The 21,276-nt window shown below is 44.3% G+C and overlaps 1 protein-coding gene across 1 annotated transcript in view; it reads left to right on the top strand.

The window, feature by feature from the left end:
- Positions 1 to 21,276, top strand: part of cul1b (cullin 1b) — a 41,101-nt gene that overhangs the window by 18,664 nt on the left and 1,161 nt on the right. The window contains exons 2-21 of the mRNA XM_088918428.1: positions 50 to 428; positions 7,283 to 7,460; positions 8,025 to 8,192; positions 8,944 to 8,994; positions 9,629 to 9,719; positions 10,071 to 10,234; positions 10,816 to 10,978; positions 11,988 to 12,118; positions 13,743 to 13,850; positions 13,977 to 14,083; positions 14,852 to 14,900; positions 15,168 to 15,299; positions 16,143 to 16,260; positions 17,320 to 17,396; positions 17,780 to 17,911; positions 19,124 to 19,216; positions 19,794 to 19,841; positions 20,293 to 20,375; positions 20,756 to 20,861; positions 20,942 to 21,055. Coding sequence (XP_088774554.1) covers positions 289 to 428; positions 7,283 to 7,460; positions 8,025 to 8,192; positions 8,944 to 8,994; positions 9,629 to 9,719; positions 10,071 to 10,234; positions 10,816 to 10,978; positions 11,988 to 12,118; positions 13,743 to 13,850; positions 13,977 to 14,083; positions 14,852 to 14,900; positions 15,168 to 15,299; positions 16,143 to 16,260; positions 17,320 to 17,396; positions 17,780 to 17,911; positions 19,124 to 19,216; positions 19,794 to 19,841; positions 20,293 to 20,375; positions 20,756 to 20,861; positions 20,942 to 21,055 — 2,253 coding nt within the window. The 5' untranslated portion in view covers positions 50 to 288. The remainder of the gene's footprint in view (positions 1 to 49; positions 429 to 7,282; positions 7,461 to 8,024; positions 8,193 to 8,943; positions 8,995 to 9,628; positions 9,720 to 10,070; positions 10,235 to 10,815; positions 10,979 to 11,987; positions 12,119 to 13,742; positions 13,851 to 13,976; positions 14,084 to 14,851; positions 14,901 to 15,167; positions 15,300 to 16,142; positions 16,261 to 17,319; positions 17,397 to 17,779; positions 17,912 to 19,123; positions 19,217 to 19,793; positions 19,842 to 20,292; positions 20,376 to 20,755; positions 20,862 to 20,941; positions 21,056 to 21,276) is intronic.

Here is a 21,276-nt window from a genome sequence, read left to right as displayed (position 1 = left end):
AGAGTCCGAAGTTTGATTTGTGTTTTTGTTTTCCTCTTGTTTCTTGCAGGTCCTCTGGTGACGTGGGCTCTTAACGCTTGTTTCGCGGGGCAACTGCTGAAGCCGCCACACGTGTTTTGGAGGAAAGGACGGGATTTTTTTAATACTTTTTTTTGGGGGGGGGGGTGACGTGGTTGTTTCTTCAGCGCTGCGCCTCATGGGGGAGTAGCTTTTAATTGTCTCGTTTAAAAGGAAGGAATATTTAAAACCGGTAGCAAAAAAAGAAAAAACGACGGAAAGGGACAGAGGATGTCGTCGAACAGAAGTCAGAACCCGCATGGGCTGAAACAGATTGGGCTGGACCAGATCTGGGATGATCTTCGAGCGGGAATACAGCAGGTCTATACCAGACAGAGCATGGCCAAGTCTCGATACATGGAACTCTACACGTATCCTACCCTGTGCTGTGGGGCTGTGCAGAGCCCTGGCTATGAGGATCACTGCACAGCAGGAGAGTCTGGAGGAAGAGCTGTGGGCCACTGGAGTTGGGTTAGAATTGGATCTGCAGATTGGATATGGATCACTCTCTTGAGGTCCCGGCTTCCTTTTTCTAGGAGTGGAAAAATTAAGTTCTTTAAGCTTTCTTACGTATTTTTCCCCCCCCTGATGAGATTGATTTTGGACTACTCAAGTAAGATTCATTAAAAAATAGCCTATCTGTGACTGGTGATGGGGGAGAGTACAGAGGCCAGGACACCTCTCTCCCTTTTCGAGTGTATCTGCTGGGTGCAGACGCGGATATACCTGGGTCAGGTGTTAGATGATGAGGTGTGTGATGTGCAGAGAGTTGTCCAAACCCACCCATGTCCCATTGAGTACAGGTAAAGGAACTGCTCTGAGATTTGTTTCACCCTCTTCTGCAAACTGGTTAAGATGATAATGTTTCAGTTCTTTTTCTCTCCGTTATGTCTGCTTTAGGAAAGTGTTGTCCTACAACTGGGAGATGTTGGGAAACATAAGCCACAGCCACACAAGCTGTTTCTTTGTAGCATAAGCAAAGATCACATAATGTACTGGGAAGGCATATAAGAAGTATTCATTGTGTTTGGAGTATATACAGTAGCTAATCGCGTGTTTGTGGTGTTTGTGATAATTATCTAGTTTTGTGAACTTCACCGTGGCGAATCTGATTTTAAGAAAGTAAATTTGCACTGCCCGGCTGTAAAAGTCATTGGTCTTTAAACTGACTTCTTAGTAAGGTGGTATAATTAAGTATATTATACTTTTTCCTTGTGACTTCTCAGAATTTTTCACACTGTGTTTTTGAACTGTCAAGCAAATTATAGCATTAACCACAGACACAAACTTGCATTGCAACCCTCCAAAAAAATCAATAATAATAAAAGCTTAAACGTTTTGTAAAAGCTTTAAGCATTAAGCTGTTTGTCTGGGTTAAAAGAAGCAAAGATGCTGAGTGTCAGTTTAGAAATTCTTAAAGATGCTGGGTCCGTTTCAGATACAAGATATTTTTGGATAAATTGAATTGCATGTATGTGATGCAATTTCTAGGGGGGGACCTACTTCATTCAGGACTGAAGTATGGTACTCACCTGGGTGACAAGTGACAGATATTCAGCACCAGCAGCCTCACTGCACAGCAGATGAGGTGAAAAACAGAACTGTGAATCATGCAATATAGTACAAAATGAAGCATGACTGCTGCTGATGTGTCAGCACATCTCGCCGCCACATATGATACCGAGTACCCAAAAGTCATTCTCTCTTAACAGAGTGAGCCTGTGCTGTTGGTGCTATATTTTTGCAAATCTCAGCTTCCTCATTGAATGACTTTTGTAGGTTTTTTGTGCCTCTTCGTGATCGCTACCGTATGTCGTAACTTGCAGTTCACAACGCCGTTGTGCTGTAGCTGCTTCTGCAGTGTGTGGTGGTCAGGATGGCGAGCTCATGACCGGAGCAGCAGCACGCAGCAGGGGTTCCCTTTCCAGTGATTATACCGGAAAGTGAAATTCCTTGCTGCCAGTGCTGGGAGGATTGGAAGAACCTGCTGAGCGAGAGAGAGCTTCGCTGTCGTCCCGCTTTCTGTTCCTAGTCTGTTGCTTTATGGATTCACCATGAGCAGGAGACTGGCAGACGGATGTTAGGGATGAAATAAGCACATGTATTTTTAGATACCTGAATTTTGTTAGGCGCTACATATACATGTATATGAGACGTGCAGCAGTCTCGCGGTCAACTTTCTGGTTCTGTACTGCTGCCCATCTTACTGACCTGAACAAAAAGGACTCCTCGCCAAGCTCTGCAGCATACTTTTAGGTACGAGAAGTCTCTAACTTACCGTTTAGAAACCTCATCTGCCTTTGCATCTAGTTGACTTATTGAGTTTTCAGTGTTAAGCAGTTGTGCTGTGCTATATGGGCAGAATCCTTCGTCTGTGGTAGTGACTTTGCAAAAACGCAAATTGCAAGAGTTGTGATAGGGGAGATTGGCTCTGTGTGAGGATTGCATAATGTCAGACATAACAACGGGATTTAGAAGTCCGGTTTAATGGCGAGCGAACGCATATCAACGGCGTACGAAATAATGTGCCGAGTATAACAGTGGGAAAACGGAATCGCACCCGATCAGGAATCGCCATCCCCTCTCTGAATGTCAGCAAAGAATACTGCGGGATACTGGGATACCTGCAGCTCCCAAGAAAAAGCTGCACTGTTCTGCTTCGCAGCCCGAGACCTGGAAATAAATGAAATCGCCCTGCCTGCTGTACTAAAGCCATGAGCTACGCGTGGTGCAGTGCACTAGACACGGTCAGCTGCCAGGTTGTTCTCTGAATTGCTGCAGGAGTGTGTGAGGGAGGACACCCCTGGAAAGTTCTGGTCGTGGTAGGCCGATGACGGCGATGGGCAAAGTCTTGTTTGCGCGCGGGGTGCGTCTCGTTTTGGTGTTGAACCTTCTGCAAAAACGGTTTGCGGTCGTTAGAGCTTTCCTAGTAGTGCAGGGCTATTACAGGCTCAGCAGGATGAAAACAACAAGCAGGTGGAGTCTGGCTGCTTTCAGAGCTATTTGTGATACCATGCACACTGCTGAGAAAAATGTCTGTTCTGCTAAGTGGATCCAAAACTTAATCTTCATAAGAGTCTTAATAGAAGATGACAGTATTCTGATTAAACATATAATACAAACATAAGATATATCTCGATCATTTTAATTAATAGAATGATCCAACGGTAAATTTCCTCCAATGAAAAAGCATGTGAGCGCTTGGGTTCAGTAACTGGTGGCAAATCATCAATCTAGAGAGTGTTCTTCCAGTAGTCTTGTGGATCGTCCAGAAGCTCTTTGGTGAACCCGAGACATGTGGCAGTGTTCTTTTTAGAGAGTAGTGTCTATTCTTGAATGAAGATCATTCGTATTCTGTCTTTCCTTGATGGCTGAGGCATGAACACAGGCCAGACATTAGCTGCAGTGAGAGAGGCCATCAGGTCCTAATCCTTAGATGTTACTCTGTGGTTTTCCTGAATGATTTTCCACTTTGCTCTTGTGGAGATCTTAGCAGGATGATCCCTCTGGAGTAGAGACGCTGATGTTTTTAGACTGTCAAGACAGTGGCTGGATGGGCCCCACATTTTCAGAAATGGTGTTGTAATCCTCTTCATACTGTTGAGCACTAACCACAATTATTCTGAGGTGCTCTGAAATCATCAAAGAGATATCCGTTTACCTGTGTGATGAAGGCCTAACTCACAATGTTTCTGACTATTAGAACTTTGCTGCCCAAACTGAGTCCTTTTACCTGATTGATTAATCACCTTATTCTAATTACCCCTTAATTTCGCTAAGTAAACTAGGGGTTTGCTTGTTCCACATACATTTTTTTCTACTTCATACACCTATTGCATCTAAAAAAATGTTGAACTGGTAAATATACAAAACTTTTTAATGGTACTGTTTATATTCAACAATGGTACCATAGCAAGAAATTGTGATTCCCAGAACTATATTGGGGATTCAGAAAGTTAAATTGAAACACTCACCTGTACACATTTCCTATGCACTCAGAATTTGGACAGAGTTTGGTACATCAAGCACAGTGCAGATTGAAAGAGACTAACATCTGCATTTCGCAAAATGACGAAGCACATGTGCTTTGGAACTATAAATACAATGTGCAAGCAACGCAAACAATCTCTTCACTGATGAACGGGGATCCATGAAGGACACAGGAACCTGAACCGCACTTTGTCTTGCAAATCTGCTCCCGGGAATCAGTCTGCTGTCCCCAGTGAGGCGTTCAGTCAGCAGCTTTCACTGCTCAGTGCCTGGACCATAGACTCTGCCCTGCTCGCTGTTCGTCTCTGTTCTTCATGTCACAGTCGCCCCTGGCCAATGTGTAATACGCTTACGTGCTTGCTAACTGTTCCTGAGTAGGCCCATTGCTGTCTTACTGCTTCACTACCAAGCGGTTTGGGTGCCAGGTGAGTCACCTGGGGCAGAAAACAGTTGTGTGGTGTCTGGGGGGGTAGCAGGTGGACATGAGCGATTTGGCACTGGCTAGTAATCGTGCATGTATTTTAAAATCGGAGCCACTGTTATTGTCTGAAGGAAATGCCGAACATGATTTTGTCGTATTTGCAACCATTCCAGTCATGGTCTGGGGTCTTGAATAGTAAAACGGTAACGTCTGAACTTATACAATACTAAGATTATCCCTGTCAAATACAACAGTGGGGAAAAAACATTCATTTGCTTCTGATTGTGGTGATTTGTTGCTTTAACATAATTTATTACATTCTAAATTATACCAGTCCATTGTTGCCCCATTGAAAAGTAAGTTTACCTCTTCCAAATTGATCTGTCATCAGAAAGGTGTTTATTACAGTTAAAGTTGAAGCATCTAGAAATTAGTTCAATAAAAAAGCTAAGACCAGACTGTGTGCTCCAAAGGAACAAGTAATAGGTTTATTCCCTGCTGAAGAGAGAAGAAAGAAAACGCAACGTTTCAGCCGTAGAGCCTTCTTCAGGTGTGAGCTGAAGTGCTGTGTGCTCTGCCTTTAGTGTGGATTTATAAGTGTTAAAAAAGGACATTCACCCTTGTGAAAGCACAAATGGTTATGCAGACATAATAAAATGGTTATTTATCTTAACTCCCAGCATCACAAGGTGGTGTAAACCTTATCTAAAGGCTGTATATGAAGAAGTAGCACAGCTCTCATGTCAAGGTCCTCAACACTGAGGGGTGTTTTAGGCTGCAGATTCTACACACCTGGTCCCCAGACTAAGCAGAAGTGAGATGTGTTGTGTGGGGATGTGTAGGAGAGTCAGCATTTGGAGGCAGTTTGGTTTCTTTTGAAAGATATATATATATAATAAAATAGTCTCAATGAGCATAACAGTTTTGCTAATTGAGTTAATTAGAAATCTACAAAATGAATATGCCGTCGAAGATTGTGTGTACTGTTCATACGGTGTATGTGTGTAATGACGTACATTAAAAAGGAAAGCACAAACTCGAATGCAGCAGACATCTACCTTGAAGGCCAGCTTTGGCCTTGGGTTGCTGTTGTCAGAAATACTGGAGCCTGGTGAGTCTGCCCAGGCTCACAGCAGGCAGGGAAGCGGTTGAGAAGATGGAGCCAGCAGTGTACTTCCGTCCAGTCTGCCTCGAGTATGGATTTTCTTCTCTTCCAGAACACTAAAAGGGCTTGCCTCGCCCCCTGCCCTCGGCGACTCGGGGCTCCGGTCCCTGTGGACCTTTTCTTCTCCCTCTCTCCTTCGAGAACGGCACCTTTCTTCGTCCGCTCTCTGCCGGCTCTCGTCAGCGCTGCCCGCGCCTCCAGTCCTCGCATGGCGTTCCCGGCAGGAGCGGGGGGTCTGCATGCCTGCTCGCGCATCTCATGATGAGCCCTTGTGATCTTGCTCTCCCTCGATTGCAAACGCAGCGTTTCAGTTCGCACTTCTTTGACGATGTATCACTGACACTTTTTTTTAAGGATGGGAAAGGCAGACTGAAAACACAGGGAAGCTTGAAACTTTCAAAGTTACAGAGCTGATAAGGACAGGTTTTGCCTTTTCAAAAATGCTTGTGACGTTCCCAAATTTTCTACTTTCTCCTGTTTTCTTAGCTTTGTGGGAAGTGGTTGTTCTCCATAAAAGCAAAGACACACACACACACACCTTCAGAGCGACTCGGGTGCTGTTGCTGGTGGTGTCAGGTGTCAAGACTGGCTGCATCTAGCAGCACGAGAACAGAAAATGTTTCCTTGTTAAAAGGAAGCTTGAGTGCTTGTGCGTGCTTCTGAAAGAGCCACCGTCCAGCTGTTTTTAAGTGTTGCCACCGGGAGCCTGCGTTATAAGTAGAATTCTGCTCCGCCTGAGGTGAAAGTTAACCCGTATAAAATTAATAGGAATTACTTCACAAGTTGTTTTATTTAAGCCGTCCATTCTGTTTTTGTAACATGTCTTTCAAGGCTTTCGTCTTTTCAGCTTGTGTGTTGGGGATTCCCTTATTTTGTTCAAGTCTGAATTTTTTTTAATAAGGGTAGGTGTACTGCTTTTGTAATTTCTCAGCAAGGGAAGTGCTTAAGGGGTTACTGAAATTAAGATTTAGAAGCAGGCAGTTACTTGCTCACTTTTACCTTCTTGTTAATGTAAGAAAAATCAAATGTTAACTGTGTTTTTATTGACTGGACAAGAGATTTTTTTAGGGCTATAGTCTATAACGCGACGCTCCTTATCTGCACGGAAGTAAAAATGTAGCACAAAATCGTGTCCATGTTAAATCGCAGCATTCCTGTGTGTCTGCTTTTATCTCATCTTAACCTTCGCTGAGCTAAAAGCCGGGAGCTGCCATTCTGCAGTGTGAAAAGGTGCTGAAGGAATGAGGAACCGCAGTGTCGCATGTCAGAGACCGGATCAGCTGCCCGCAGCGTTGCTGTGGAATTCCAGGCGTGGATCATTGTGTTGGCTGAACAGACAGACGTCATAATGCAGTCTGACAGCAGGCACACACTTGTAGTGCAGCCATAGTCGTTTTGTAATTACTTAGTTCAAGTAGGGAGCTGCGTCAGCATGCGTAGGCTGCAAAGGAACAAGTAAAGGTTTATTCCATGCTGAAAAGAGAAGAAAGGCTTTGGAAATATTAAAACGGTTGCAGTTCCCCTTTAAGAAAATGTTCTTCTGTTGACCGAATGTCATTGCACAGTGTGCCTTGACGTCCAGGTCCTTGTGTGTGTTACATTCAGCACTGCCTCGTGAGCACATGTTCATGCCTTAACGTGCCCTTCAGACATGTCTACAACTACTGTACCAGTGTGCATCAGTCAAACCAGGCCAGAGGTGCTGGGGTTCCCCCTTCCCGGCCTTCCAAGAAGGCACAGACCCCTGGAGGGGCTCAGTTTGTGGGACTGGAGCTCTACAAGAGACTGAAGGAATTCCTGAAGAACTACCTGACAAACCTGCTCAAGGTATCTGCTCCAAGTCCACCTCACTGCCCGTCTTTCTTACCTCTCCAGCGCAGTGAGCTGACCTTTTCCTCGGGGTGTGTGTATCTGCCATGGGAAAAGAACATTTGAAGGTGGAAACAGAATAAAATGAAATAGGGGCTAAAAGGAGAGCTGTAGCTGTAATTGCCTTGGCTCTCTTCTTTCATTTTGGTGCGTTCTGGTAGAAGTAATCTTTTGTTTTCTGAGGTCTGAGTCACTGCTGTAGCCTCCCCAGTAATGGTACTCTCGCTTTGCTCAGCAGCCTCACAGGAAACTGTCTTTTTCTTCGTGTTTTTTTCTTTGTAAAGATGTTATATTCCAGCTAAGTGTAGGATTTGTTTCTAGCCCCAGGAAGAGATGGGTACTGAGTGAAACGTCTTCAGCTGTGTGCAGTAAAGCTTGAGTGGAGTGAGCAGGTACACGGCGATAGAGCTGCGCTTCATTCGCGTTCCTCCTTCGCTTTCTGCAGTGCAGCGTTGGCACAGGTGAGCCTGTTGCAGGCCGCTTCTGACTCTGAACTTGCCGTGCCTTGTCTCCCTGCCCCAGGATGGGGAAGACCTGATGGACGAGAGCGTTCTCAAGTTCTACACGCAGCAGTGGGAAGACTACAGGTTCTCCAGCAAAGTATTGAACGGTATCTGTGCCTACCTCAACCGACACTGGGTCCGCCGCGAATGTGATGAAGGACGCAAGGGAATCTACGAAATCTACTCGGTGAGGGTCTGCTCGTTTTCCACGCAGCCCAGTGTCCGGCTCCTGCCGCTGATCAGAGGCCGTCAGTGGGGCCACAGTGTTATCAGCATGATTTTGTTGTTGTTGTTGTTGAAACACAACCTGCTACTGAATTTCACGCACTGGTCTTGAGGTCGTGTACGTTTTCATCTCTAATAGGAAAAACGATAATCATTTGGACTCTCTTGCTCCGTCAAACGTGTTTTATCTCCTTTCACACTCCAGGCTTCGCTGCTAGAATAGATTGGTAGGGGAGTTTAGTGGTAAACGATTTGTGCCCACATACCTTAGTGAGTCTAGCACCTGCTAGACTTTTGGCCTATCCTGTATAAATCAGTGATCTTGAAAAATGAGGGATTAGGCTTCTTATTTTTCCTTACGCATGTGGGCATCAGAGAACCCTGACTTCTGCACGCTCCTTCTGAATGGATGTGCGACAAGAGTTTTATTGCGAAATAAATCTAATTACAATCTAGTCCTGGTTTTTTAAAAATTCCTCAAGTAACAATCCACTTGATTCATCGATGCCCTCAGCATAAAACAGCGTTTTTATTGTAACTGAAAACTAAATGACTTGGAATAGGAAAGGTTCTGTGGAAGATTATTGTTAAACTGTCTGAAAGGGGTGGGGAGTTGAATTGCACAGTCAGTTTGCTTCTTCAGTAACTTGTTCTTTTGCCTGTATCTAAGCCACACTTGCACAGAAGCACAATAAGCTGTTTTTCTTTTCCAGCTCGCCTTGGTGACATGGAGAGAATGCTTATTTAGACCTTTAAATAAACAAGTAAGTGCGCTTATTTTGAGGATTTTCCTCAGCTTTGTCTTAAACAGTGGTAAAGCTTTTGGTGTAACACTGACTAGATGCAGCAGACCGAGTGAGTAAAGTTTTATTAAAGAATGAATCAGTCCATGAGGTCTTTCAGCTTCTGCTGGACAAAGGCATGATCTGTTGTGCCTCTACATGCTTCAAGCGCCATGCATGAAGATCATAAACATTTGGTTTTTGATGCAGTTGTGTCTTAGAAAAATAAAATTAGGAAGCTGAATCCGCTTGGGAATTCCAGTTTTTGAATTGGGGAAATTGAACAGTTGAGGTGCAAGGGGTTTCTTGTTATAAACTGAGCAGCTGATGTTTAGGCCCTTGGGGGCTGATGGTTGTGCTGTTTGTTCTTGTAAAATTGGAAAAAGACCGATTTTAATCACATTTGCACAGGCAAATCTCTTCATATTCATTGCAGTGCTTCTCCCATTGTATTTAATTTTGAAGCTTTTTTAAATTCTTTCATTAGGTGTACCTACTTATTGTGCAATTATGCATTGAAATTCTGACAAACGCAATGTGCTGCATGTACAGCTTGTTGAGGTCTGCTCCTTGAGATGACTCATGCACATGCTGCCCAACCTGTTTTCTTCTGCAGGTGACAAATGCAGTATTGAAGCTGATTGAAAAGGAAAGGAATGGGGAGACCATCAACACAAGGCTGATCAGTGGAGTAGTCCAGTCCTATGGTAAATGTTCTAGTGCATTTTGTTTTTGTTTTTTGTATGATGTTCGAGTCTGGAAAAGCAAGAAACTAAGATCACTCTGCTCCTTTATTTCCGGAGACTGCGTTCATTGAGTTTGATGCTGACAAAATCCCAGCTGCCCTGGAGATAATTCCTCATCCTCAGTTGCCAACATTTATCTAGCAGCAAATGTCGAGAAAATCTGATACAGGTGCACTACAATACCTTCCATCAAAGCTTTGTGAGCTGAGCACTGATTGAGCCAGGCTTTTATTTTTGAATTTTATTCTGCATAAGCGCTGCTGGTATCTGGCTTTTCCAAAGTCCTGCTGATGTTTTTGTCTTCCCTTACAGTTGAGCTTGGGTTGAATGAAGATGATGCCTTTGCAAAGGGACCTACATTATCTGTGTACAAAGAATACTTTGAGACTCAGTTCCTAGCAGATACCGAGCGGTTTTATACCAGGGAAAGCACAGAGTTCTTGCAACAAAATCCTGTTACGGAGTACATGAAAAAGGTGAGCCCTTGAATAAGAATGTATGGAGACATGACTGTGAACAAGGCTGCTCTTCTCTGAACAGGCACATCAGCATAAAAATAAAACCAATTCTGAAATTACCATTCACTCCTCCTGTATAAAAATATTTTAAGAAATGAATGTTTAAGGCTTTTCCTTATCTCCTTTTCTGGACTCCTGATGCTAGTAAAAGCACCTTTCATATCTTCAGCTCTGTAAATGTATGGAATGGCAAGTTTCTTTCCACACTGCAGGGAAAAGAAGTGAAGCAAGTATAATTTAAGAGCAGATATTGCCCCCCACTCTTCATTTGCAAGCTCAGTTGTCTGTTGGCGAGACTCAGATTTTAGGGGTAATGGCGGCTTGAGCTGTTGGCGTTCAGTCCCTGTCTGTGTAGCTGTCTCCCCACACATTTGCCTGTGGAGGAGAGCACGCCGCGTCTGTTGCGGGGACATGGAACAAGTCGTGGGGGTTAAAGCCGATAGCCCGGTTTCTTTCAAGAAACAGCTGCTAGCTGCCAGCGGGCCGTCCGTGACCTTGCTGGAGCCGCCCGAGTGTCCTCCGTGCTTGTCCCCCCGCAGGCCGAGGCCCGCTTGCTGGAGGAGCAGAGGCGAGTGCAGGTCTACCTGCACGAGAGCACGCAGGACGAGCTGGCGCGCAAGTGTGAGCAGGTCCTCATCGAGAAGCACCTGGAGATCTTCCACACCGAGTTCCAGAACCTGCTGGACGCCGACAAGAATGAAGGTGAGCTGGAGACAAACTCTTCACCCCCCATTGCACTGACGTGGCTCCCGTCTCTCTCTTCTCCCTCCGACCTTAATGGCTCGTTTGGGGGCGGGGTGGGGGGGGGTCAGGCTGTTCAGGTCTTCTACGCCTGGCAAGGGAACTCAGCACTTTGTCATTCCATCTTCTGAAGAGGGAACATATTTAGGGAAGATGCATATATAAGAGGCCGGGGTTTGCTGAATGCAGCGTGGCGCTGAACATCAAGGTCGGAAAGTTGCCTGTAGGACTCGACAGATATCTGCTTTGATCTATAATCCATCGTAGCTGAGGATGATTGACCTAGCATCACACATAAGCCCTTAAACCTGTGGTTTGGCTAAAAAAGAGGTTCTTTGTGGTTTTATTACTCATACGCTGGTGTAGCATAGTTCATAAATCTCAGATGACCGCAATTAAAACCAGCGTATCCCTATTGGGGATGATGCAGCACGGACTGAGGGGCTTTGTCATTTGAAATGGTAGTAATGTCAGTTTCCATCCACTTTTAATTTTTTCTTTTTTTCTCAGCACTTGCTCAGAGACAGTAGACAAAAAGCGGCAATGAACTAAGACGCAACAGCGTCACTGAGCTGACGTTTTAGGTGCAGCATTGCAACTTTAATCAGATTGATTTGGTGAAACGTCTTGCTGTGTAAAACAGCTGGAAATGTAATTCTTCATCCCAGGCTAATTAGTAACAGTAACCTCAGTATTTTTTTGCACCTTTTTTTCTACTTTTTTCAGATCTTCTACAATACTGTTGTTGCACCAGATTTTGGTGGTTATCTCCTATTTCATATTAACAGATGGCTTTAGTGCCATGTTAATGTTACATTTTTTTATTGTTATTGTTTTTATTTAATACTCATTGAACTGATAAAACACAAGTGCCTTCAGTTACAGGGGAGTTTGCTCTGGTTACATGAATAAGGAAATCCATGAATATCCGGAGCAGCAGTCTCAGTGTTGCTGCTTGCTCGCTCCTCAGATTTGGGCCGGATGTACAATCTGGTCTCCAGAATCCTGGACGGTCTGGGGGAGTTAAAGAAGCTGCTGGAGACGCACATACACAACCAGGGACTCGCTGCCATTGAGAAGTGTGGAGAAGCCGCCCTCAATGTAAGTACTGCAGTCAGAGTAGCGGTCCGGGGAGGGAGCTGGCTTTTCTGCAGGACCTGCTCGTTTCCGGGGAGAGGAGTGGACGGCTGGAGGTGTTGATGGGCGGGCGGGTTCCGGGAGATTTTGTTGCCATGTGGGTGTTTAGGTTTTTCCTTGTGGTTTTTGTGAGGCCGTTGTGTGATGGAGGCTGGTTGGCAACAGGTTGGCGCCTCTTGGTACAGGTGACCTCGGCCTTCTGTTGTAGTTTGCACAGGGCTAAGACAGATGGGACATTGCTCACCCATCCCGTTCAGTAAGGAGACGAGCCAGGGCAGTTGTGTTTCAGGGCACTAGAGGATGCTGGGGCCCCTGGCACTGCTTGAGTTCTGCCCCACCTGGCCTCTGGCACTGCTTGAGTTTTCACATGATCACAGTAGAAGAATTTGCTACCAGTATCCAGGATTGTTGCCCAGCAACACGATTCCTCTGAAACAAAGCTTTAGTCAAGTTTGTTTAGTTAATTGTCACTTATCCAGAGCTTCAGAGATAGTGGTCATTTCTTTTCCTCTGTCCAATGCAAAATGTAGCAATGTTTTTGTTTATTAATGTTAGACTTAAGTAACTTAACAGTTATTCTTGTTTTGTTGTTTTTTAAATTCATGATGGAGGCAGTATAGTACATATTTCTCCATTGTTAGAAATTTCAGGTTTAGGGAGTGCATTTGAAATGGGATTTTGTTCCTCAAATACATCCTGGAGCAAGAGAGAGTACATGTGCGGTTGTACTGCAAAAGATACATCAGAGAGTACATGTGAGGGATTCCTGCTGATCTGTAGCAGAAATATGTGCCAAATATCCTTTCACTTTCCGTTTAAAAAGAAGTGCTCTTTAGCATACAACTTGATTTAAAAATGCTGGAGTGCTGTCTTAATGTGCTAGGAAAGCATGCTTATAAATCCTCAAAGACATTTTGCATAACTGACCAGGATGTTTGTAAAATGTCCTGCCTGTTTTATATAGCATAACCCACACAGCCTGTCTCCACACTGTTCATTCCTTACTTATCTGTCCCTGTCCTGTGTTAAACTGCACTCTGCTGTGTTAAACTGCACCCCCGTTAAAGGCATGACTGTTTTCTTCATCACTCTGTGAAAGTACCTTTGGGCTGTCACTGCCCGTATATTTTACGGGACATGAATCCAGCAAATAGCCCTGAACTTTCCGAATTGTCGTCTTCCATCGTTTTTGGAGAATCGCATTGATTTGTGCTTTTAAACTTTTGGATCTGTGCGTCACTCACTTCATCATGCAGACGTTTCTCGGTGTGTGCTCTTTGGAGTTCACTCCAGGGGGGTGGAGTTTAACATTGGGAGCCACTTGGAGGTCAGTGGTGGTTTCACCCCCCTAACTAAGACTTCCAGCACTCGGGCACTGGACACTGTTCAGATGGGTGTGATGGAAATGACATCAAACAACGTCTTGATTCCTGCGGTGTTGATTCATTAGCAAAGTCTGTAATTCAGGAAAGGTAACCATTATTATGCGTTGTTAACGGTCATCTCGCTGTCTGTGGTGGCCATCCTGTTCAGGTGTGTTATTGAGCTGACTGGGAATAACCATCGTGCGCGTTTTCAATACCTGCAGGATCCCAAGATGTATGTACAGACTATTTTGGACGTTCACAAGAAGTACAATGCACTAGTAATGTCAGCGTTCAACAATGATGCCGGCTTTGTGGCTGCACTAGACAAGGTACGTTACTAAATGCCTTATGTTACTGCGAATTCCCAGTTTTCTTCTAAGACTCAGCTCATACAAGATCTGGAAAGAGCCTGTTTTGTTTTTCCCCGTAATGGACCTTTCTGTCTCCCACTGCAGGCCTGCGGTCGGTTTATTAATAACAATGCCGTGACCAAGATGGCCCAGTCTTCGAGCAAGTCCCCAGAGCTGCTGGCGCGGTACTGCGACTCCCTGCTGAAGAAAAGGTGCGCCTCTCTGTCCCGGCTGTGCCCCGTGTTTCTGTAGCCCCCGCAGGTGGCAAAGCCAGTTCCTCCGGTGCCAGTTGCGAAATCGCCGCCGATGTTAGCTTGACGCCAGATCACAGCGCGTTCCGTTCGCCGAAGACAACGAATCGGCCGGGAACGTGTGCAGAAACACGAGTCAACCCAAACCAGGAACAGAGAGCAAACCGATTGGACAGCGGGAAAATTAATTCCGAGAGCCGTGCTGTAGCGCGAGTCTAATCATTCCTTATCGTTAGGAACACCTGGGCTAACAGGTGTTATACGGGTGTGTTATAAAAACAAAGAATACCGAAATGCCTCGATTTTGTATTCATTTTGGAGTTTTCCCCCCAACCCTGGTATCGCCAGAGGTCAGACTGTTTCCTTTCCTGGTTGCTTACAACATGCTCAGACTGTCAGCAGCACTGCCTGCCTGGGCTGTAGGCTCGCTCCCTGAATGGGTTTCATGTGTAGATTGACTCCTCTTCAAAGGCAGTTTTCAAAGCAGTGTAGCTGGTAGCATTTTAAGCCTTTGTGGGTTTTTTTGTGCGCTTGCCTTTCTAAAACACACGCGCGCAATGCACAAAGCGTGGTGTGCTTCAGGATTGGTGTGTGGGTGCGTCGGCTGTAAATGAGCAAGACCCCCTGATAGCTCCTGCGCAAACACAGGGAACATGACACTGGCAGGAACATCGAAACGTGACTCGGAGAGGTCTTTACTAGTTTGTAATTTGAGTGTTTTTCTTTTAGCTCTAAAAACCCTGAAGAGGCAGAGTTGGAGGACACCTTAAACCAAGTGGTAGGTTTTGTCAAATCTTCACGGCTGCTTCCTGATTTTGCATGTTTTTGTTGTTGTGGACATGAATAAGAAATCTGACCATTCCCCACAAATGGTGTATGATTTACATTGCTGTAGGGTTAGAGTATTTTCCAGAGAGACATTTAAACATTTGAAGTTTCTTCTTGAAGATAGCCACACTTAAATTTACTTCCAACATCCTGCAAACCTGTTATTGCGCTTTCTTTGGCTCTGAACTTTTATTATCTTCCTTCCTCCCTTTTGTAGATGGTGGTCTTTAAATACATTGAAGACAAAGATGTATTTCAAAAATTTTATGCCAAAATGCTAGCAAAGAGATTGGTGCATCAGAACAGCGCCAGTGATGATGCAGAGGCCAGCATGATCTCCAAGCTAAAGGTTTGACTGAGTTTACGTGTCATCTGTACCGGTTTAATGTTTTTGAGCTGTTCAGACTTGGCTGTCTCAGATGATTGTTTTTTTTATTAGAATACAAGCACACAGCAGATGTCTTATTGGTGAACATCTTATGCTTTCTGACTTTCTGACAATTGCCACCTGGTTCATAGACCTGTGGGTAAAGAATGATTGTCAAGACTGTCCCTTGTGACAGCTTGCAGTTCATTCTTGTTTGACTATGCTCAGCAAAAGATGCTGTTTGCCAGTTTTAATTAAAACATTGTACCAAACATGTTAGTAATAAGTGTTAGGTTCTTAAGTTATTCAACTTTTTAAACATACTGCACCTTGAATGCTGGGCAGTATTTGTGGAGATGTTTGACTATAAAAAAACAGCCCTGAAGTGTTTGGAATCAGAATCCAATTTGTAGACACTTTGTAGTGGAACTCATTGATTATGCTTGGATCTTGTTTTAATAATTGTGGGCTTCTTTTCTATTAATGACACCGAAGGCTTGCAGTGTAACATTATGATGTCTTAATCTTTGTTGATAGTAGGTTCTTCTGTGATTTTGGGGGTTCAGCAGGGGAAAGGCAAAAGTAGAAATGGGACAAGTTTTATCTAACAAATGAAGTTTGTATGAACACGTTCCAATGATATCTTTTAAACTTGTTTCAGCTCCTTCAAAGGCACATTGCAGTGGTGTTTTTGTTTGGCTGCTCTTTCCAAACACTAAATCCATATTGACCCTGAGAGCCCATAGGGTGTGTTTTGTGTTGCTGCTGCCCTGCCAGCAGTGTTGGCGAGGACCTGACGTGGACAGTGTGCTCTTCTCCTTTCAGCAAGCATGTGGCTTCGAGTACACCTCCAAACTGCAGCGCATGTTCCAGGACATCGGCGTCAGCAAAGACTTGAACGAGCAGTTTAAAAAGCACCTGTCCAACTCTGAGCCCCTGGACTGTGAGTGTCTCTCGCTGAAAGACGAAGCAAAGCAGCTCTGATGGCACTGCATTGCCCTGCCTGACACCCTGAAAGAGAAACACCAGGGAGGGTTACATTAAGGGTTTGACATCAGTCACAGATACAGAAGAATGTCAGTTCCAGTTTCTCTTCTTTTGCACAACATTGCAGAGATAATATACTTCTGCAACATTGCAGCAATACTGATGTGGTTATTTTTGAAAATACTGAGTCTGTAATATTGGATTGCAGCTCTATGGTTGCTGTTAGTTTTTGCTCATTTAGCTGGCTTCTAGAAATAGTGCAAGAGCAGTTTTATTTGACAGTAGCAGTGCAGAGACTGGATGAGCTTTGACAGTGACTAAAAGAAACATTTCCTTTTAACCATTATATGCTCTAGATGTTGTAATGGGAACATCTAAAAGCAATATATTTAGATTTTATTATAATTGAGATATTAATCTTACTGTTATCCAAAAATTAAAAGCTCTGATATTCTCAAAATATTCTCATTAAACATTGTCACCATTTTAGGAACTTTCAACAAGCTAAAAATCAGGGTATGTGATTATTAAAATAATTATTTAGTACAATTTCTAGGTGGATCATTGCTTTCCTTGTCTCCTTGCTGATGTTATAGATAAACAGAAACACGTCTCTTGGCAATCCACAAACATACAAAACCCTTTACATGACTGAAAGTATCAGTTTCCTTACCAAATGAATGCCATAATCATTTTGGAAACAATATCCTTACTCATTTTAAACAATTCCATCAGGCTACCTTATTTAAAGAAACGGTAGGTTATTCATGTATTAGCTAGTAAGCAAGGACTAAATTAAAGTGTCAGTTGAGTCTTGTTTGCGATACTGTTGCTCTGAGAGAACCTGAAAGCTGGTGTTTTCCTGCCCTTTGTCGCCTGCACTGCACTCCTGGGGTGCAGTGGCGCCCTGCTCTCTCCTGGGGTGCAGTGGCGCCCTGCTCTCTCCTGGGGTGCAGTGGCCCTGCTCTAGTGTTGCTCTCATTTAACTTGGCTTCTTCGTCTCTCTGTCTTGCAGTGGATTTCAGCATACAGGTTCTCAGCTCGGGCTCCTGGCCGTTCCAGCAGTCCTGCACGTTTGCTTTGCCGTCTGAGGTAATCTGTCCCGATACACACTCTTCCCAGCTCCTCCTTCTCCTCCGCCCATCCCTGTCTGCCTTGATTGGTTCTCCGCCCTGGCCACTGTGAGGCGGAGGCCCTGGTCTTTTATGAAGGCGTGTGAGATAATTGGGAACGTGCAGCAGCACTGGGGTGGAACAGGGGTTATATTCGCTAGGCAAGGCCGACATCGGGGGGCCTGAGACTGTGTACGCTGTTCTTTTATGGAGACCCACAGCAAACGGCAAAGAACGGAAGATGCCACACAGGCACGCATCATGCACGTTATTCTAATGTTTACTGGGAAAAAAAGGAACTAGTGCCAGATGTTTCTGTTTTCTCTCTCTCCCTAAACCTGCCTGTATTGTCCCTCTTCACAGCTGGAAAGGAGTTACCAAAGATTCACAGCCTTTTATGCCAGCAGACACAGTGGGCGCAAGCTGACCTGGCTCTACCAGTTATCGAAAGGAGAGCTGGTCACCAACTGCTTTAAGAACAGGTACACCTTACAGGTGAGTTTCCTCTGGGCTCTCTGTCACAGGTCTGCCTGGACGCCTGTCCTGGTTCTTGTTCTTGAGCCCGTTGGCAGTGTCTGCCCTGGGCACTGTTGTTGTTTTTGTATTCATCAGTGACTAATCCTGTTTAACTACTCCCTTTCCCTTGTCTATACCAAAAGACGTTGACTGTTTTTACAATCATTCTTTAATTTCTGCAAATACATAAAACACAGGTCAGAAAATCTGATCTACAGATATTTACAACATCCTAAATCAGTTCCCAGTGTTCAGTAGAAAGGCACTTAGGGTTAACTGGGAGACTTGCTGGATTTGGGGCTCTCCATTGGCAGGATTAGCAATAGTATGGAAGAATTCTGATGTCCAGATTTATTTCAGAATATATATATATTTTTGTCAGCAGGGTGATATTGCAATGCCTGCTTCAGTTTAGAAGAATAAACCTGTGGTGAAGATGTGGATATCTGACTGTGCAGATAGCAATATCTGTTCTAGATGACTTAGGTTCACTGCAAGTCATTTTATTAAATGAAGCATTGTTTCTAGCGTGCGGTTACAACCGCTGCTTACAGTAGTGGCAGGTGGTTTCCAGTTTGGCTGGGAAAAGCACTCGGCAGGCAGTAGCAGTGGGAAACAGGTGTTCCAGACGGCTTCACATCCACTGAGCTGTGCGGATCACCTGCAGTGGATTCATTCCAATCGGTGCTGAAGACCATAGACCAGTCTCCTTGAGCATGTTGATCTGCTTGTTTATATTGAGCGTCTGTATTAAAGGAGCTGTTGTGTGCATAAAAACGTTTTGATTTTTTGTGTCTGTGTTCAGCAAGAGTAGGATTTCTGTTGAGAGAAGAGCACTCAGTGTGCCCTCTGGGTTTAGAAGTTGTTGGGTTTTGTTTGTCCTAGAAAGAGCTCACAAAGCTGTGCAAATGAAGACAAATGAGGGGTAACACTTAATCATTGTTCACTACCTCCGGGGTGGTGCAAAAAATAATTCCCCTGGTCCCAACCCTCTGTGAATACTCATGACTTTCAGCCCCGGAGAGCTCCGCAGCAGTGTGCAAAGCCGCGCCACGCATTGGCTTCGTGATGCCGCGATGAGCACAAAGATGTTTGTCGCCTTGGTTTAGTTTTGCCCCAAAGGGCTCCAGCGCCGGTTCCTGCCCAAGCGCTGAACAGCAGGTGACGCTGATCTCCCTCCCCTTGCTGCAGGCGTCCACGTTCCAGATGGCGATCCTCCTGCAGTACAACACGGAAGACATCTACACCGTGCAGCAGCTGACGGACAGCACGCAGATTAAGACAGTGAGTGCCCGCCGGTCCCGGTCGGGGAGGCTGGAGGAAGCACTTCAGTTGTGTTTTTATGGAGGTTTGCTAACTTAACACACGGTTTACAACATGATATTGGAAATTCTTTTATTTTTCAAGCCCACTTTGTCCATGTAAATTCAAGGTCCAGCTGACTATGACTTGTATTTGCTTTATGATTCGCAATATTCCTTCTTTCGAGTTTTTGTTTAGTTTCCCTTCCCAGAAGTGTACTAAAGGTAATATGTTCTATAAAAATTGAATATGTAATATTAAATGAGTAAACATTTTGAAATCTGACATAACTTCTGCACACTCTAATCAACGTTGGATATACTGTGGTAATCGTCTACATATAAGTTACTTGATTATCCAGTGTTCATGTTAATCCATGTTTACCAGTATGGGCTTTTAATAGCATGGGCACAGGAAACATACTGCACTTCGGCTTGAGCTGTTTTGAGAAACAGGATCTCTGAAAGGAACAAAATGGTTTGCCACAATTTGTACAACAGGGACTAATGTAGATGACTGTGAATGTCACTTTTTAAAAGATTTTTAATTTTTATTCCAGGATGTATTGGTGCAGGTATTACAGATCCTATTAAAATCCAAATTACTGGTAAGTTGTTTTATTTTTGTTTTTGCTTTAGTTTTTAAGGACGGCTTTTTTGACCAGTACTAGAAGCCATTAAAAAAGGTTTCTACCGAAGTATAAATAACTTGAACAGTTCTTTACTGTGTCCACTACGTGCCTTCTTGGTGTTTTAATTAAGAGTTCAGTTCATGTGTTTTCAGAATTAGGTGCAGTTTTGTACATTAACATACTTTAATTTAAATTTCATCTTCTCAAGGATTAGTTCAATCATCACAATTTAAATACCTGCTGTTTCAATAAACCTGCTACAAAATCATCTGGAACAATATATATCCTTGTTATATTATATGTACGTGTCGTGTGAATTCGTGACCACCTGAGGTTCAGAATGTGGCCTCGCTTTGAGAAGTGGTGTAGGAGTTCTTGTTCTCTTGACCCCCACCTGATCCTCAGATGCTGGATTCTTGTTTTGTAGGTCTTGGAAGACGAAAACGCAAATGTTGACGAAGTTGAGTTCAAGCCCGATACTTTAATAAAACTTTTTCTCGGATACAAAAAGTAAGTAACTAGTGGGGTTAAGGTACATAGTGAAAAATTAAAAACGGAGCAGTGGAGGTTCTTAAGTAATTCAGAATACTTGAATCTAGTTAATGCATAGTGAATAAACGTTTTGCTGGTTCATTTTTGACAGTACTATTTATAGCGATGGTGCACAGTACATCAGTGTCAACAAAGACTTAATTGAGAACGATCAAAGATTTATCTTTATTAAAGAAAAAAAGTGAAAATGAGTGGAAAATAAAATGTGACCTTTGTGTGACACACTGGCAAGCACGTCGCTGCTGAAGCATGGGGTTGGGGGGACTTGCTTGGTGCCTGTGTGTCCCTGCTGAGATTCGGAGGGCGCGGTGTTGATGGGCGCTGTGTGGTCTCTGCAGTAAGAAGTTGCGAGTCAACATCAATGTGCCAATGAAGACGGAGCAGAAGCAGGAGCAGGAGACCACTCACAAAAACATCGAGGAGGACAGGAAACTGCTGATTCAGGTGGGGGTCCCCCGCCGCCGGCCGCGCAGGGGCGATGCCACTTGGACCGAACGCTTAACGATGAGCTTTTCCGTCTGCAGGCTGCCATCGTAAGAATCATGAAGATGAGGAAAGTTTTAAAACACCAGCAGCTGCTTGCAGAGGTACTAAACCAGCTGTCCTCTAGGTTTAAACCCCGGGTGCCCGTAATCAAGGTGAGCGAGCGATCGATCGATCAGTGACGTTTATGAAGGGTTTGTCTTCATTTCGTTTCTGACGCTTGAGACGACCGAAATACTTTAAGTATAGCAGAGACCTGAGTTGATTTTCTCACCGATGTAAAAATGTACTTTATAGAAGTTCAGGTGGGTAGCTGTGTCAGCATGTGTAGGCTGCGCACACCTGGAGAGGGCTCTACGGCCTAAAACGTTGTGCT

This window comes from Atractosteus spatula, chromosome 6, assembly GCF_055471065.1.
Source record: "Atractosteus spatula isolate fAtrSpa1 chromosome 6, fAtrSpa1.hap1, whole genome shotgun sequence".
NCBI classification, from domain to species: Eukaryota; Metazoa; Chordata; class Actinopteri; order Semionotiformes; family Lepisosteidae; genus Atractosteus; species Atractosteus spatula.
This window is presented reverse-complemented; position numbering and strand designations above follow the sequence as displayed.